The sequence below is a fragment of the Microcebus murinus genome, chromosome 10 (assembly GCF_040939455.1).
Source record: "Microcebus murinus isolate Inina chromosome 10, M.murinus_Inina_mat1.0, whole genome shotgun sequence".
NCBI lineage: Eukaryota > Metazoa > Chordata > Mammalia > Primates > Cheirogaleidae > Microcebus > Microcebus murinus.
Genome location: NC_134113.1, coordinates 53,758,969 through 53,777,253, shown reverse-complemented (window position 1 = coordinate 53,777,253; position 18,285 = coordinate 53,758,969). Strand labels below are relative to the sequence as shown.

Below are 18,285 nucleotides of genomic sequence, written 5' to 3'. Positions count from 1 at the left end.
GTCCTCCCTCAGCGTGCCTCTTATTCACGTGCTTTGCCTCCCCCCTCAGAAAGAGCTGGACAGGTACATGGAATTCAAGTTGCAGCTATTTTTCCAGAGCCTGAGGCAGGGGCAGTGTGAAGTTGTGAACTCCTCTTCCCCATCTCCCCAAACCAGTATCTGTTGAATGTCTCCCTCCAGACATCTGGGCATGAGGGGAGAGGGCTTGTGAGTCCAGTGCCTCCCCCAGCTCTGCCCTTTTCCTCTTCCCACTCTGTGGGTCCTGGGAGGGAGAGGGGGCCAGAATACTTTACTTCCTCCAGACTTGGAGACAGACAGAACAAGAGCCTGAAGGACTGTGAATGGTGTTTATTAGTGATGACAGGTGAGGCAGGGTCTTGTGGAGCATGCTCTGTAGGTCACACACTAGAGCCATAAGGCAAGAGTAGCTGGGTAGACAGGGCCTCTAGGGGCTGTCCATTGTGTCCTATCTCTCCCCATCTAACCCTAACCTAACAAGCGGCAGCTAAGAATGAGTCAGGGAACAAAGTCTGGAGCCTGCATCTCCCAGGAGGCATGAGGGACAAGAACAGAAATGACAGGATGCAAGGGCAAAAAAATAAGAAAGGCAAGGAAGTCCCCAAAGCCATTCTACAAGTTCTCTGCTACACATGCCCTTCCTCAAACCCCCAATCCGGATTGGCTTCCATCTGCCATTTGGCTTGACCATGCTCCTGGTCCCTGGTCCTATCAGATGTTAAGAAGCTTCCTGGCAGGGTGAGGAGAGCCCTGTTCTCCAAGAGCTTCAGCTGTAAGATTGTTCTCTGGCCCCAGCCTAGCCAGCCTGCTGCTCCAGTCTTGTACATGGATGCCCCACCCCAGCTAATGGATGGGCATGCCACCCTGGTGGGCTCTGATTGTCTCATTCCTAATGTGTGGCAGTGAGGTGAGTGGAGGCTCTTGGACCCCAAAGCACAATCCCTGAGTCCCTTGACTCTTAGTACTTATGCCTGCCCAGGGACCCTGTTCTTCCTCACACCATGCTGCCCACACCCCTACCCTCTTGTCACTTTGAGGGGGCATCCCTTCCCTGAGTCTGATGGGAAGGCCCCTGCTAAGGGGATTCTGGCCTGAGGGCACTGCCCAATAGGGCAGCTTCTTGTGCAGGAAGAGGAAGGTGCCAGGGGTGCAGAACACACAGCTAGTACCTGGAATGGGAGCCTAAGGGGGGGAGTCACTGCCCAGGAGGTGAGGGGGTCCCCTGCTTCTCCCAGAACCTTGGGACCACAGGCAGCCCTGAAGCTGGGGCTGGGCACAGGGTCGTGGGGGCTGAGCCTAGTGCTCAGCCTAATGCCAGTCTAACCACCCTTCCTGGAGTGGGTTCCCCAGCCAGTTGTGCCTCTGCCTGCCAGGGTAGGGCAGCAGGAGGCTGTCAGTAGCTATCCTTGGGCCAAGGCCGGTTGCGTTGCCAGTTCCGGTCATTGTGGTTGTGCTCCGAGTCCTGGGCTAGGAGCCGGTCTTGGGGGTCGTGTCCGTTAGCACTGGGCAGCCCCGAGGTGTGTTGGCGGTGAGGCTGGTACAGGTCCTGGTAGGCATCTGCATAGTCCTCCTCCAGGTGGCGGGAACTACGCTGTGAAGATCCTGTCCAGGCTTGGCGGGAGCTCTCGCTGGCCTCATCTGAGGGCATCAAGCTGTCCCGCTCGAGGGGTGAGTGCTCCTCACCACGCTCTCCGAGCAGCTGCTGGTTCTGGGGGCCACACAACAGCTCTCAGTGAGACAGCACAGACCTCACCTTGGCCTTTGGTTGGGTGAGGGATTCTTCCCCCAGCACCTTGCAGTTCCCCAGTACAGGAAATAGTGCAAGGAGGAGACACGCTGGAGCATTCTTCCGCTTCAGACATAGAAAATTGGAGCTTTGACTCCCACAAAATTCAGGCTGTGCCTTCAAGGCAAACTGGGAGAAGGGCTGGAAGATTGTGTTTTTATTGACCTCTAGAAAACTAATCTCTGACAGCCCATCTCTGTCATCAGGAGTTCCTTCGCCTATCTGCACTAGCTCTCTACAGCACAGATGAGCTCCACCATCCTTTGGCCTTCCCAACTGCAGGCCAAGGATGATCTGGGTGGGGGGTGGGGGGCAGTGCTTTGGCTGGCTTAGCTTGAGCATCTGTGCCCACTGGAAATGGTTACCTGAAGTCCAGGGATGGCACTGGGAGGGCCCAGAAGTCCAGGGCCGGGGGCTGGGTGGTGGGTGGCCCTCCAGTAAACCTCTAGGTACTCAGCCAGGTGCTCACAGGCATCCTCCAACTGGTTCTCATCCAGAATCACATCAAATGACTCCTGGGGAGAGAGGACAAAGGGGAAATGTTGGTTCCTCTCAGCAACAGCCCACGCCCCCCATCTCTATCACTCCCACAGCCCTGGGAGAGTGGGCACAGGACTAGCTGACCCAGGCACTCACTGGCGGGCACTGAACCAGCTTATCATATGCCATCATCTGTACAGTCAGGTGCTTCATCTGTGACTTCCCCCGGGAGCGGATGAGACGCTGGAGTACCTGAGGGGGAAGGGCAGAGCTAGGCCTGGAGTCTCTCAGGGCCCTGGGCAGAGCTGCGCTTGGAAAGAACTGGGCATGTTCCCCACTGGAGACGTGGCATCAGTCGCAGGGAAGGATGACTCAGAATGGTGTTAAGGGAAGCAGGAAGAGGGAACTCAGTGCCCCAGGCAGGAACCAAGCAGAGTCATGCCACATTCTATGGGGCAGCCCTGTGGGCCACCATGACCCTGGCTGACTTACCTTTGGTGAGGACACTTTGACAAAGACGATGATGGGGGCCAGAGAGGTCTTGGCCAGCTGTGCTGGGTGGTTGATCGTGTCAGCGTCCAACACTACTAGCTGCAAGGATTTGGCCAGCTCAAATATGCGCTCGATCTCACTCTGTACTTCAGCTATGGAGAGAGGGAGCCCAGAGCTCACCAGGGCTCTGCCCACTGCTTATTCCAGCAGGGATTTGAGGGCTCCCACATGGTGGATGGGAAGGAATTGGAGGGAAGGGGTATTCATCAAGGCCGGGGCAGGCAGAGGAATGGAGAATTGAGGAGAATGAGGTGGGTTCTTGCAGATCCTGGGGCAGGTAGAAAGTTGGGCAGAAAGACAAGGAGCTGGGGACAAGAAAAGGGAGGGGGAAGGTTCTCACAAGCACTCAAATGGGCAGAAAAGCAGGAGATGGAGACATCTCACCAATACTGGAGCGAGCAGAGGAACGCTCAATGATGGTCCTCTTGCCAGGATTGTTGAGTACAGATCGCTTTGCCAGTGAGAGGTCAGCTGTGACTCGGGTGATGGAGATCCTGGGGTGGGGTGGAGAATCCCAGCTTGCTGCCACACCTAAAGCCTAGGCCTCTCCTTCCCAGCTCCCGCTAGCTCTCTCTTTAGGGAAGACTCGCTACAGGCATCTGAAAGTAGGCCATGATCTTCTCCTTGGTTCTCGGGCCACCCCAGGCCAGGGCAGCTTACCTGCCATCAAACCTATGTTTGAGGAAGTCGAAGAGAGCCTTCTGCATCATGTCTGTGACCTACGGGGGAGGGCATGGAACTGACGGAGGGCCCTTTTGGAGAGGGGTGGCATCCCCATGCATGGCTCGAGTCCACCCCCTCCACACACAGACCCTCGAGGGAGAACACTCCTTTCCACTGTCCCTGGGGCCTTCCTGTGGCAGGCTTGGTAGAGATGGCTCTTTGGGGTCAGGGATCTCCTCTCACCTCATAACCTTTCAGAGAGGGTCCCACAAGCACCACAGGCCGCATGGAGGGCACCACATCGTACGGGGGAACATGTTCTGCCTGCAGAATGGACGTAAGGTCAGACAAAACTACAGCCCTGGTGCCTACTTTATGCCTGGTTGGTGTGGGGACACATTCAGAAGTTCCAGCTCCCTCCCCTCTCTGTTCTGCACCTCCAACAATGACTGCCCAGAAAACTGTCCCCAGAGCCATAAGCCATGAGCCCCCCAGCCCAGGTTCCTTCCTTGACTCACCTGCTTTTGCTTCTGCTTGGCTTTTTGGAAAAGGAAATAAAAGATTAACATTGGTGACGGGGGAAAAGTCCCTGGGGGTGTTGGATCCCTTTCCCCAGTGCAGACACTGGGCTTCCCCACCCCTTTTGATCCCTCACCAGCCCCTTCCCACACAGTTCACCTGGGCAGAGTCCCTTCTTTCCCTAGTTACCCACCTACCCAAGATGGGTGGGTTGGGGGGAGGCTACCTAGAGATGGAGGAGGGGAGCGTCGGTTGCCAATGTCACTCAGGCTGGAAGGGTTCCCAGATCTCCTGAGAGAAGAAAGGGAGGTGAGAGAGAGAATGTGTCTCTGTAATGTGTATGTCCTGTGCACTAGTTAATAGCTGTACAAATTTCCATACACTTTAGCAAGAGAAGTGTACTGTGGTATGTGCATTTATTTGCATACATGTGCTTGTGTATTTGTGTGGTATAAACGCGTAGAACTGGACATGTGAGTGTATTGAGGGGAATACATGTGTGGGCGCGCATGCGCCTGTAGTGACATGTACTGTGGGTAAAGTGCACATGTTGGGGGGTGTGTTTACTGCCCTCACCTGGCCTTCTGCTCCTGTTTCAGCCGGATGCTCTCCAGGCGTTGGGGGCTGGGGATGAAGGCGATGTCCCCACCCTCTTTCACTAGCCGCCCGATCCACCAGTCATTGCTGTATTTCTGGGGGTGGTGGAACAGGAAGGGGTGGTGAGAGGAGCTGCAGTGCCCCAATCCTGGCTCTCCAATGTGAAGGAGCCAAGGAGGTGTTCAGTGAGCTGGTCTGAGGAGGAGGAGGGCAGCACAAGGGGCAGTGGGCAGGAGAAGGTGTCAGAGGGAAGAGCAGCTGGGTCCCAGCCACCCAGGATCTCAGAGTAAGGCAGCACTGTGGTCACAGGGGACCTCGGAGGCAGCTAATCTGACTACTTGCCTTACAGATAAGGAAACAGGCCCAAGCCAGGTCTCGCAGGGGTGGAGACCCTGAGGATCAGGTCTTAGACATGAGGGGTGTATAGGTGTGTGTTAAGGATAAGATTTGAGGAGTTTGAGGACTTTTATTTAGAGACTGAGGACTGAAGTAAGAGGCATTGGTTTCTGGGGCTAAAGCAAAGAAATTAGGAGGTAGAGGCTTCTGGGAGGAGGGAGGGGGTCGATCACCTCTTTAATGTGCAGAAAATCTTTGGCCTCAAAGTTGACTCCAGAGCCCTGGACTGGGCACTCCTCATCCAGCACGCCACAGTAGCTGACATTGGTCCTCACAGCAAATGCCACAGGTTTGTGCTGGAGAATTTGGCCATCAGTGCAAGTGAGAGGAGCCTCAGAGCACTTCAGTGCCCCATCAGCCTCCGCCCCCAGTGGAGGAGCTCAAGGTCGGCCATTGCCACTGCCCGTCACACGCATGCTCGTTCACACTCAAGCACATCCTGCCTGATGGCCTCTTGGTACTTAGGATTGAGTGTAGGTTTCCACCCAGCCTGGCCTCCTATCTTGCCCCACGCCTAGAAGCTATACCTTGGCCCTTTCAAGCTGCTGCTGCGCCTGGCTTTCCACTTCGCGCCGGGCACTCTCCCGGTCCTCCTCCAGGGAGACGTCTGAGTCCAGAGATGGGCGGCTGGTGTAGGAGTCGGCTGAACCCTGGGATAGGAGACAGGCTGTCATCCTGGGCTCAGGCATGACAGATACCATAGAGCAGGGGTCCTCAAACTTTTTAAACAAGAGGCCAGTTCACTGTCCCTCAGACCGCTGGAGGGCCGTTGGAGAGTGCAGTGCACATTCCACACACGCACACTGTGGGCCCAGGATGAGTGGGCTGCTAAGCAGGACAGGCAGCGGCAGCAAAAACATCTGGCGGGCCAGATAAATGTCCTTGTCCTCGGCGGGCTGCACGTGGCCTGGGGGGCTGTAGTTTGAGGACCCCTGCCATAGAGAAACCCTCCCTCCTAGCTTCAGAGTGGTGCCTCTACTACCCCTGCCCTCTCTGTCTCCTAGGGGGTGGCTGGGTGGATCCCTATGGTCCCCCCTATCCCCTGAGAAGGGCCCAGTGCCTCTGAGGCTGCAGGAAAGTTGGCCCAATCCGTATGTGCAAAGATCTGGGCCCTTCCTCCCCCAAGCCTATTAATACTGCAGCTTTGAATAGAGCCTTCACTTGTCTTTCCTCCCTTTTCTCCCCTCTACCATGTCCTCTGAGGCAGAGGGAAGGGAGATATACTGAAGATGATATATTAGAGATGATTCTTAATCCAGGAGCCCCAGCCCTCTTGTTCACACCAGCCTACAAAGCAGCCTGGACATTATCCCTTTAAGATGCCTGGCAGGAGCACAGCCAGTCGGCAACAGTCAAGAGACACTGGTTGGCACAGCACTGGTCCTGAGCGTCAGGATGTCGCCATCTGCCCCTTGGATCCCACCTTCCCTGCTCCAGCGGGCTTGGAAGGCTCCCAAATGGTGAGTCCCTACCCATCCAAGGTGAAAAGGAGGGTGCAGAGCTGCCAACTCCTGGAAGTTACCTCCCCTTACACTCCCCTCACCCACTTTCTTTCCTTCCACACCTGCTGGGGCAAACTGCCAAGTGTGGGCAGCAAACAAGACAGACTAAGAGAGCAACACAAAGCTATCTCCCTGGACACCAGTGACGCTGGGCCACGCCCACCACTTGGCCTACATCTCCCCACCCCTTTCCCAGCCCTGGGGGATATCAGGCCCTGGAGGAAGGCCATGCTGGTGCCAGGCAACCCAGCGAGGAGCAGACCCTGGGGATGTGGGGAAGGGGTCTTTGGTAACGTGAGCAAGGAGAGTCTCTGAGTCCTGTCCCTAGGAAGGGTCTTTGGGCAATGATGGTGCATTTGGAGGGTGGCAGAGCTCACTTTCAAGGCTGGGAGGGAGATGAGTGAGGGAAGTGCGGGAAGCTGGGCTTTGAAACAAGAGGCTGGAAGTTAGGATGTCTGGGTTTTCCCTTCAGTCTAGAGAAAAGGGAATTGTTTATTTTCTGCCTTGGTTATCCCTCTTTGTAGGCAGAAGCCTGAAGTAATGCTTCCCTCAATTCTGAGGTGCCAGTGGCAGGGAGAAGGTACAAGCCTAGATAAGGGGTTCACTCAGGAGTGTGTAGGGGGGAGAGAGAGAGAGAGAGAGAGAGAGAGAGAGAGAGAGAGAGAGAGAGAGAGAGAGAGAGAGAGAGTAGGAGAAGGGGATTTAGAATGTCCTCTGGCTGAGGAACAGTTGGTCCCTCAAGCCCACTGTGCATGAACACCTACAGAAGGCAGCAAAGGCCAGAATGTCAGAGGAGAAGGCAAAAATCACACCCCTGCTGTCCACCCTGCCCTCTGCCTCACACCTGCCTTGGCCATAGAGCCCAAGCTAGATAGTGTCCATGGTAGACCAATGGCACGAAGACAACATGAGGGGGAAAGGTCTTTTATTTTACAGAACAGTAGAGCCTGCCTGCTGTTCCCCATCTCTCCTGAGAACAAAATAAGGCTGGTTTGGCAGTGGGATAGAGAGGCTGAGAACCGGAAAGAACTTCTGCATGGGGCGAAGGACCTCCCCAGGGGTCTTAGCACACAAGAGATACTTCTGTGGGATATGCCTGTCTGAAGTAGATAGGGCCAGCAGGCTGGGAGGCAGGAGGCAAGGCAGGACAACACTCACTTTGGTAAAGATACCTTCTAGATGCCCAGCACTGTGTTGGGAAGTGAGTCTGATCCTTACTCCCTGCTCTTCAGGGGCTCAGCCTAATTTAGTAATCTTAATGTCCCTGCCTGGGGCATCCAGGCTACCTGGCATCCCACCCTAGGATGGAATGATAGGATCTCTCCCTAAATATTTAATGAATTGTGCTCAGAATGGAATCCCCTCTCCATTACTCCCAAGTCCTCAGAGCTCACCCATCCCTCATGTTCCAGTATTACTTGGGGAGGCCAACGTTGCCCTGCCAAGCATATTCTGGGGTCTCACCTTTCCCACCCCCCGCTATGCTAAAATAGCCATAGTCTCAGAACTTTGGAGCTGCCAGAAGTTGGCACTGTGCCCTGGTGGTGCCCCCCTTGCCTGGTGAGTGTGTGGGCAGGCTGCAGCTCCTCTCTTGCCTGGCACGGGGGAAGGAGAGGAGGGAGATGAGCCGGGTGGATTTATTTAGAGCCTGATCTCCCTCCTACTGCTTCAGAGGGGGCCTCAGGGAGAGCAAGGAGCCAGGCAAGAGAAAGGGAAGTGGGGGAGGGTGACCCAGGAGCCAGAGAGGAATGGGAGGGAACAGTGGGTCAGAAGGCTGCCCTCCAGCACCAGCCACTTGTCAGTCTTCTTGCAACAGCGCTTGCCTTCTCACTAGGGATGGGAAGGACCTCCTATGGCCCTCCAGCCCCACAGAGAGGTTTGTTCTCAAGCTCACCTTGGCACCCCAGGCTATGCCAGCTGTCCCTTCAACTGTCAGAAAGAGGTGTCCACTAGAGCCTTGAAAATCATCTGCTCTAGCTGCAATGTAATTAGCCTCAGAGGTCCCATGGAGAATCGGGCCCAAGGGAGCCCAGGCCCAGAAAAGGACTGACAGCTGCCTGTCCCGAGCACTAGCACTCATCTATCCTGGGCCTGGCATCAAGAGCTGGGAGAAAACTTGAACATATTCCCCTTTCACACCCAGGGGTGCTCTACTCTCCTACTTATCTGGGCCCCCTTCCAAGCCATCTAGTGGCCCTCTCCAAAGATGGCCTTCTTGCAGGATGTTTGAGGGAAGGTTGGCAGCTCCAAGGGGCTGAGAAGCTGCTCCCCATTCTTGCCCCATCTTTCCAGGCACTCTCCCTGCTCTCTGAGCTCCGGGAATCACTGCCTAATGAGCTGATTTGTCTCAGTGGGTCAGGAGATAAAAGCAAAGAGGAGAATTAAATATTTATCGGTTGCCTGGTTCTCTGAGCAAAGAGCTTCCTCTCCATCCCCAGGCCCTCAGCTCCTCTGGCCTCACCTCCAGGCCCTGCATGCTGAGCAGGAGCCAGGATGCTGCTCAGAGGAAGCCTCAGCAGGGGCTGTGGAATGGCTGAGGCTCAGTCAGCTGGCCCACCCATGTGCTGGGTGCCCAGACCTCAGCCTGGGAGAGACTGGGCAGGAGGAAGGCTGAAGAGAGAAGGCGACACAGAGATGGAAGGCAGAAGGGAATACTGGGGCTCTTCAAGTTTTATGACTCCTCTGTCTGAAGAGGCTGATACCTGGTTCAGCTCTCTGATGTTCTCCCAGTTCCCTAATTTGTCATCTGCTTGAGGCACAGGAGGTCTGGAATGTCCCCCTCCCCAAGAGCCCAAGCTTCTCTTTTAGCTCTTGTGTTCAGACTCTATAAATCCGGGACCTAGAACTCCAGACGCTGCGTGTTCCCTTTCTAAAGCCTCTGTGCCCTTAGCCTCCAACCCTTTCTCCCTCTGCCCCCTCAGTCCTAGGCTTTGGAGCCACCTGCTCGAGCCCTTCCCCTACACCGCCCCCTCCGTACACACACCCAATGCCCCTGGTCTAGGTGTGGGGCACTAGGGAGCCCTTGGCACAAAAATCCATCTCCCCACGTTCCTAGAGCGCCCCCCTACACGCCCTGCCCCGCCACTGAAGCGTTTTTCAAAGTCCTGAACTGGGGGAAGGGTTGAAGGGAGAGGAGATGTCACCCCAACTTCCCCGCCCCCACCCGCACCGTGAGCACTCACCGCCTCCGAGTCCTCAAACCCGGGCACGTAGGAGTCGTCATACATGGGGGAGTCCGGGTGGGGGAAGCGAGCGGCGCCGGGGGCGGGAGCGGCCCGGAGGCAGGGGCGAGGACAGCGGGCCGCGCCCGGAGATGCCACCGAGCCCCGCAGCCCTGCGGGCGGCGGCGGAGAGCGAGGGAGCGCGAAGGAGGGAGCGAGCCGCGAAGACCAGCTGCTCCGAGCTCAAATCACCGCTCCCCCCACCCCACCCCCCGAACCCAGCCGGTCCCACCCCGAGCGCGGCTGAGGAATCTGGCGCCGGCTCCCACAACAATAGTGCCCGCCCACCTGACCCCCTCCCCGGGAAGGCGGGGGCGCCGGCCGCCGGGGGCGCCCGGGACCCGGCCGGGAGAGGGTGGCAGACCCGAGCTGGGTAGAAGGTGGGCGCCTGAGCACCTATGGGGCAGGGGCGGCGGGGAGGAAGGGGCGGAGAGGCTGCGGGCGGGGCGGATCCAGGCAGGGAGGAGGCGGAGCGAGGAGAGATGCGGAGACAGAGACGCTCCGCAACCCAGGAACTACTCCGCCGGGAAACAAAGGGCTGCGGCGGGGGAGGGGAGCGGAGGGGGTGCGGGGACTCAGAGCGAGACGCGACCCGGGCGGAGGAAGGAGAGGGCGCAGGGAAAGAGAGGAAGGAGAGAGAGGCAGAGGGAGGAAGGGGGAAGACAGGAAAATGGGGAGACTGAGGGAGACAGAAGAGCGGGGGCGGGGGGACGGGCGACCGACGCGGAAGGGGTCCCAGGTGAGAGCTCGACGTGTCTCGGCCAGGAGGCTCCGAAAGCAAACCTAGTCATGGTACGGACAGGAATGGGTTTGGAGACCCCAGGCCGATACCATGAAGGCAGCTTCTGCCCCAACAGGTGCCCGCCCAGCTCAGTACTGGGACGTTGCAGCAAAGAGCGGTGTCGCCCAGCCCTTGAGAAGGGGGAAGTTTCGGTGAGCTGGATAGGCCTCCCCACACCTGTTGCGCGGGCAGATTTCTTCCTAGTCCCGCCAGGTTGGGGGTTCCCTTCCTCACTTCCCTGCCAAGGATTGTGCCAGACATTGCCAAGGCATCCATGGGAACGGGGGCAGAAAGGGGCTGTTTTCGGTGAGCCTAAAGGGAGGGGGAAGGAAACCGTAGGGTGGGGGTCGGGGGGGATAGATTGGGTGGGACAGAAGGTGGGATCCTGGCTACACTGGGGTTGGGAGGTGGAAGGGGCAAGTCTCCCCAGAGTCACTAGTGTAAGATCAGAGTCCTCCCTCCCGCCCCCCAATCAGAAGGACGGGGGCAGGGGCAGCATCCTTGTTTTAGCCTTGGTTCCACTCTGTCTCACTCAGTCTCCTTCAAAGCACACTGAGATTTGAGGTAAGAGATGGAGGAGAAGCCCTCATCTTGAGGAAACTTCCCCAAAGATCCACCCATTTGAGCTCCCTCCTTTTCTCATCTCCTGAGCAAAATTATTCCTTTGAATTTTGACTGCCTACCTGGGGCCCTAGAGGGAAAGTGAGATTAAACAGGGTGTATTTCGAGGCCTCTTAGTGTCTCTGCTCTTGTTCCTGAGCTCAGTCCTTTTCCATTCCCAGTTTCTCACACCAGGAGGGTAAGTTCAGCAGTTTGCTCATCCCTTTACCTTCCTGGGATAAAGGAGAATCAGAAACCCAGAACTCTGACGTGGTTAATGAGCTCTGTGGTAGAAGGCACTGTGCAGGGGAGACAGAAGATCAGCCAAACCAGCTGGCTTCCCACCCACCCATGTTATTTGTTTGTGTCCCTTTGGCAAGAAGAAAATAGAGAAGGGGCCTCATCTTAAGACTGTCTTTCCTCTGTCTACCCCTCTGGGTGGCTCCGTGCAGCCCAGATCCTCATCTTCCTCCTGTTGGACTTAAGAACAACTTTGTTGGAGCCCCTATGTCTGAGAGGACCAGTCACTACTGGGGGTGGCAGTCAGCTTTCACAGTTCCTTCTCCTGAGTCCAGCACCATTTGGGGGTTTATATATTGGATTCTTCTATACTGGCAGCTACCAGACACTATCTTCTCACTTTTGCACTCTCTCCCAGTTCCTCAGTACTCCTGTCTCCTCCTCCTTTATTCTGTCTCTTCAATTCCTTCTGTCTTCCAGAGGGCTGGAGAGGGGTGAAAGAATAAGACCCTCAAGGTACTCTTTTGGAAGATGGTTCTAATGAAGGAAGCAGCTACTGAGGCAGCTGCTTCTCTCCCCATCCCTGAATCTACTCTCCTGGCCTCTCCTTTTCGGACTCTCCCCACCCTTCGTGGGTCCTGGGGATTGTAGGTGATAGTGGATCTGCCATCAGCGGCACTCTTTCCTCACACACCTTGTTGTCCTCTCCCCATCTGGGACAATGGTGAATAAGTCTGCTCCTGAGGCATAAGTAGCCATGCCAACCACCCCCAGGAGATGGGTTCAAGTTCCTCATACCTGGGCCTATCCCCAGGGCCTTGCTGGAACTTCAGAGGCTCCCTTCCTTTCCCTTTATCTCTGCGTTGCTACCCAGTGCCCCTTTCCATTCTCATTTTACCCACCCATGCACCCTAGTTCTCATGCCAACCTAGTGACTTCTTGTCCTGTGACAAGACATGTGCCTGTCAGTGTCCATGTGGTCCCAACCTCTTTTCCTTCCCATGGCTTAACACGAAGGTAGAGAGCTGAGGGCAAGAAAGGATTAGAGGAGAGGACTCCTCCTGCTGATTCTTTCTAGGAGAGAGTTGTTAGACAGGCAGCTGGCAGGTACCCAAGTCATGGAAGCAAGACATAAGAGGAAAAGCCTGCATAATCAGGTTTAGGAGTTGGAGTTCTTGGGAGCCTCCTGAATACATTCTAGCCTTTCCTCTAAGTGTACCAGTAAGCTGGGCAGATCCTAATCCCTGGGCATTGAATGGGGAAACCGAGGCAGGAGCTAGGACTTCTGTGAAGTCATAAAGCCTCCCTGTCTCCTCCCAGCAGTCTTTAAGATCTGAACCAGGTGGAAGCCCCTAGCATTCTAGCTGCTAGGCTATCCCCAGGTAATTCAGGGATGGGAACCGAGAAGCTTGGCGGAGCCCTCCTCATCTAGCCCCTTTCCTGGCTCCCCAGTCAGTCCTCCCCTCCCTTCCCCTCCCCTCCCAGTCCCAATACTTGGAAGCGGCCAACTCTGGCCGCTCCCTTCTCTCGTACCAGGTTCCTCTGGTTTCCCTCCCTCGCCTTCGCTGCAGTCTCCCCCAATGCGGGCCCTCTTCCTAGCTCGGAGCGGGCTCTCCTCCCACCCACTGTGGAGCCCCCCACCTCCCCACTCCCCGCGGTTACCTCGTTCAGCAGGAAGGTTGCACTGGAGTCAGAAAAAGACATAGACCGGGCTAGCGGCCTCTCCCCCTCCCCCGGGCCAGGGGCTCCGAGGCGGGAGCAGGACCCGGCGGCTGCTCTGCACACTGGCTCCCGCCTGCACGCCTGGCCTCGCCCCACGCCTGCCTGGCTCTGCCGCCAGCTCCCTTCCCTCTCCCCTGGTTCCCTCCCCCCTTTCCTCCTCCCTCCCTCCCTCTCCCTTCCTCTCTCGCCGCCTCTGTCAGTCTCTCTCGCTCTCCCTTCGCCTTTCAGTGCAGTCTTTCTCCACTTTCGCCTGTGCCGTCCCTGTTCTCTGTTTATGTGTGCCTCCCACTGTCCTTCCAATCCCCAGCTCTCACCCTCCCTCCCTCCCCCGTATTCCCCTGCCCCTCCGCTGCTGCTTCAGCCTCTTCCCCTTGAAAGGTAGGGACCCGGGAGCTCCCTCCGCCGCAGGCAGAAGGGCGGGAATAGCTCAGAGCCTGCCCCAACACCAGAGCTCCGGGTGGACGGTCCTGCTCCCTCCCGGCCCTGCTCCGCGCGCCCGGCGCCCATCCTCCGGCGCCCGGGGGAGAAAGGCGCCGCGGTCCGGGCGGCGGCTTCGACCCGACCTCAGCAGAGGAAGGGACCGAAAAGGAAGAATGCTCGTGTTCGGCTGACTTGGCCAAGCGTCAAGGAGCCCCCTCATCTGGGTTCTGGGAAAGCCACGTCCATCCACCCCTCCCAGGCCCCGATCCTGGACTCATGCGGGATCCGTTGGGAGAGAGCCCAGCCCCGATGCGCCCCGCGCCGGGGAGTCTTTACTGTCACCCCGCTCTCCCAGGCTCTGGCGCCGCGGGTCTCAGCCCCGCGAAGGGGGAGGGCGAGGGGCAGCAAGGCGGCTCCTTCCCGACCGGCTGCAGCGCCCCCTGGCCTCGCTGGCCCGGTGGCCGCACACGCCCTCCAGGTGGCGGCACCCGCCTGGGGTCCAGGCCTTGGGCCGCAGGGGTCCGACCCTGCCAGCAGGAGGCGCTGCCCAGGCTGGAGCAAAGAGGCTGCAGCCGGGATCCAGACCCCGCCCAAGCCTAGGACGAACCCCTCTCCTCTTTTCCCCAGGAGCTGCAGTCCCATCTCCAGATCCTCAGTCGGGAACCCCTGTACTCTATTTATCCCCAGCCCCATGGGGCTCCTTTGAGGCACCTGCGTCCTCCTGAACCCTAGACCGTTCCTACCTCCATCCTGGTCTCGAGGGCGACCCCGCTAAGCCGGGCAGCGTCCCGGCCGGGACTGGGCAGCAGGGAGTACGGAGTCGCGGGACCGCTCCTCGGGTCAGTACCCCCTCCCGCCCCCCTTCTTCGGGCACGTCAAACAGGACAGGCCCAAGTTCTGGCGGGGGAAGGGGGGAGCGGGGGTGTAGTCCCAGTTTGCTCTCTCCCTGCACCCTTCTGAGCGGACCAACCTCTCATTGGTCCCTCCACATCCCCGAACACCCCCAGGCGGGACCCTTCTCCAGATCAAAGACGGCGGCTGGGATGGGAGCGAGGGACCCCCTCCTGGAAATAGACACCCTGAGACTGAATGACCCTGGTCTCCAACTACCCCCCAGCACCAATTAGAACTCTCCTCTTGCAGAGGAAAGGCTGTCTATCCTCCTTCCCGGCCCTTCTTTTAACCCACTTTCCCTGGACGTTCCTGGGACCCTTCCCCTCAATCCTTACATCCGCTGGGGATCTCAGGAAACTGTCCCTCCCTCTCAGCTCAGCTGACCCTCCACGTGCCCCTATTTCAAAGGGAGCTAGCTAAGTTGGAGGAGAATGAATTATCTCTCCACCCTCAGCTCCTCCTTAGGCAGGTTTCACCTGGAAAGTGCTTTGGGAAGGCACCTCCTCCTTCCCTCTGTGGTCTAGTCCCTACCACCCACCCACCCCCAGGTTACTCAGCTCAACCATTCAGAAGAGACAAAGAGGTTGTGTGTGTGTGCGAAAAATGTGTGTGGAGGTTTTTTGTTTGGTCTTTTGGTTTTGGCTCTAATAGAGGGAGTGAAGCACTGCCTTTCATTTGCCGATAAGACCTGGAGGGAGAGAGAGAGGCCCCTCCTTCCTACCTACCCCCCTGCTGACCACAGCTAATGGACTAGCTCCTCTGGGCCTTGGGGCAGCTTAAGTTTCCATAGGAGAAGGGCAGTGGGGGAGGGAATGCCAGCCCAGGCAAGCGATTGTCCCTGGCTTCCCTCTCCTCTCCTTCCCTACTTCCACTCTCTCTGCCTGAACCTATATAGCCTAGAAACCATCGCCCCACTTCCTGCTTTATTTATTTATTTAGACAGAATCTTGCTCTGTCGTCTGGGCTTGAGTGCCCTGGCATTAGCCTAGCTCACTGCAACCTCAAACTTCTGGGCTCAAGTGAGCCTCCTGCCGCAGCCTCCCAAGTAGCTGGGACTACAGGCATGTACCACCATGCCCGGCTAATTTTTTCTATTTTTAGTAGAGACAGGCTATTTTCTATTTTAGTGAGAGACAGGCTTTCACTCTTGCTCAGGCTGGTCTTGAACTCTTGACCTCAAGCAATCCTCCTGCTTCATCCTCCCACCTCCTGCCTTGGTGGCTCAGACTAGGATTACTGGCGTGAGCTACCAAGCTGGCCATCCACCTCCTACTTTAAAATAGAAATATCAATTACTTTCCCCTGAACCTAGCAGAGGGAATCTGAGGTGCATAGGGCAGTTCCATGCCCCTCACTTTTCCTCATTTCCACCCCAGCTACTGGACCACATACCCCTTCTCAGCCTGCTAAGCAGAGGAGGTAGGAACCTCAGAGCTGGAGCCAGGAGCCTGGCCTCCAGGTCCCCAGAACTGCCCTCTCCCAGGCCTCGCTGTATGCAGTGGGCGACTGGCAGGATTATCCTTCTCTAGGACCTTCCCAGGACACACACTGTCTTCCTCCCAACTTGAGCTCCCTCAGGTCCCCCATCTCTGGCTCTCAGCAGGCCACCCTGCTAAGACAGGCCTCTAGCAGGGCTACATTCCTGGAAGCCATGCCCTGGCTTGGCCCACTCATACTCCTGGCTCTAGCATACAGGCTCTCAGGGGGTCCCAGGCAGCCTTTATCCCTTTTCCCTGCTCACCTTGGCCTCTGACCCCCTAGACACACAGGTTGTCAGGACTCAGGATATTTGGCAGGGCCCCTGCTAGCCTTTTTGGCCAGCCGTTGTGGAGATGCAGCTCTGCACCGGGAGGTTATCGACCTAGGGCTGGATTTCAATCTCCACTTGCCTCCTCAGCAAGCTATAACCTACACGACTATGCCTAGTGGCTCTGGCATTTGAAAATCTGTGCACCATGAGGACAGAGATCACCATGTCCATCCCTTTATATCTATTCTATCCAAACCAAAAAAAGGTGCTTCCCCCCCCCCCCCGAGAAAATTCTGCAGAAGTAGCTTCCACAGAGAATCCCCATTGCAAACTCCAGATATGACTCTGGGTTAAGTTCCTCTGACATCAAACCTCAATCCCTCTTGCTGCAATCTCTGTCTTCTTTTTCTGGGCTCCACCTCTAGACTCATGGTGTTATTTGATGCTTCAAGGCACTTTCAAACTCCATCTCCTGACGCAGCATTTGCTATAAATATGTCTGAAGAGTTTCTTGCTGACAATGCCCAGCAAGATTGCACCCTCCTTCCTGCACCAGGCCTCTGGAGGGACTGGGGACATTGTGATTGCTCTGTGGATTGGGGATTCCTCCTGGCACCCAGCAAGAAGGGGAAGGTGAGAGGGCTGAGATGGTTGGCTTCATGCTCTTGCTGCCCAGAGTGTGGCTAAGCCTGGCACATAATAGGTGCTTGATATATGTTTATTTTAGTCTTAGATCTCACTTTCCCCTCTGGGTTCATTGTGTGTGAGAGGTGACTCCAATTCCACAGAATGGATTGGAGTGAGAAATGAGCCCAGGACACAAGTGGAACTCTAGGGCTGCCCCAGATGGAGGAAGGGGTATTGGTGGCAGGATCCCTAAGTTGGGAAGGGGCTGGCCTGGACTTCACCTTCTCTCCTTCACTAGAGGCAAAGAACCGCTCTTGCCAAACTCCTGACACTTTAAGACTCTGAATCACAGCACAGCCCAAGGGGTTAGTTCAAGTCCTTCTTCCACTCCCACGCATTTACAAGATTTATAAACATCAGAGGTTAACCAGGGAAGCTGGGGTTGAAAAGAGATGGGGGAGGGTGGGGATCCCTGGAAGAGATTTTGGATGTTTGACTCAGATTATAGGCCCAACTGGTGGGAGCTGTATGGAGAAAGAGTTCCCCAACTAGGGGCCGCTGATACATGCCAGGGCTTCTGAAAACCTGGAACAGAGGGCACTGGGGCGTCCTTTAGGAGGGTAGGGCTGCTGACAAGAGCCTGAGGGTGGCCTGGAGAAGGGTCAGAGCCATAGGGGAAGAGGCCTGACCCTGGCGTGTGCAGCTGGAGGGAGTGGGCTCCCATCTGGGTGGAGCCCAGATGAGGCACTATGTTTGGATCCTTCCTTTCTGCCCCTCTGACTCCCTGCAGTTCATGGGCTCCTTCTGTCTCAGTAGGTGCCTGCTTTCAGCCCAGACCAGGGCCCCCCTTTCACAAAGACTATTGAGAGAGGTGTCAGCATTTGGCCTGGAGGCTGGGTTCCCTTCTACCTGCTCCCACTAGCCCTCCTCCCCTCCCTTCTCAGTTTAAGGATCTGAGCTGTGATAGCCATCTCCAACTCAGAATGAGGGCATGGTGCCCGCAGCCTCCCTGGCAATGAATTATTGAAGAGAGTGTAGTGCTAGCTGCTCACAGCTGCTGCCCCTTGGGCCCACCATTGCCTCTCACTGTGCTTCTCACTGCTGAGAGGGGGATGAGTGCTGGGGCCTGCGAAGGGGGTATTAGGCATTAGGCGGAGGCAGGAACTGGAGAGGGATGGAGAAGTGGGGCTCAGGCCTTGGGGAAAAGCTGGTAAAGAGTGTGGGCCCTCATCACGGATCAGCAGGGTATTCTTAGGACAGAGGGAGCTAGCAGCCACCCTGGAACCAGGCTGGGAAGTGGGACTGGGAGGCCCTTGACTGGAATGGTTTCCCAGGACTGGAGTCTGGATTCCCATATTCCTCTGGGTAACACAGAGCCAGAAGGAGTCTGGGTTTCTGGGTTCTTCTTTGACTGATTGGAAGTCAGCACCAGCAAGGGCTATTGGTCATTCAGGGATGCTCTGTGCAGAGGCCTCTGTCCCTTCCCTGCAAATAAGGTCCTGTGTGTGCCATGTAAG

The 18,285-nt window shown here is 56.8% G+C and overlaps 1 protein-coding gene across 2 annotated transcripts; it reads right to left on the bottom strand.

The window, feature by feature from the left end:
• Positions 1-335: 335 nt before the first annotated feature.
• Positions 336-13,154, bottom strand: CACNB3 (calcium voltage-gated channel auxiliary subunit beta 3). Of its 2 annotated transcripts, none has more exons than XM_012758523.2 (13): positions 13,018-13,154; positions 5,539-5,661; positions 5,185-5,307; positions 4,595-4,710; positions 4,245-4,309; positions 4,018-4,037; positions 3,743-3,823; positions 3,497-3,555; positions 3,221-3,330; positions 2,777-2,928; positions 2,441-2,536; positions 2,170-2,319; positions 336-1,726 (listed from the first exon to the last, which is right to left on the bottom strand). In XM_012758523.2, the coding sequence occupies exons 1-13, from the start codon at positions 13,057-13,059 to the stop codon at positions 1,412-1,414; spliced, it is 1,452 nt and encodes a 483-aa protein (XP_012613977.1). In that variant the 5' UTR covers positions 13,060-13,154; the 3' UTR covers positions 336-1,411. The 2 variants fall into 2 exon arrangements, with proteins under 2 accessions (XP_012613977.1, XP_012613890.1); XM_012758436.2 differs by lacking the exon at positions 13,018-13,154 and adding an exon at positions 9,696-10,161.
• Between the last annotated feature and the right edge of the window lie 5,131 nt (positions 13,155-18,285).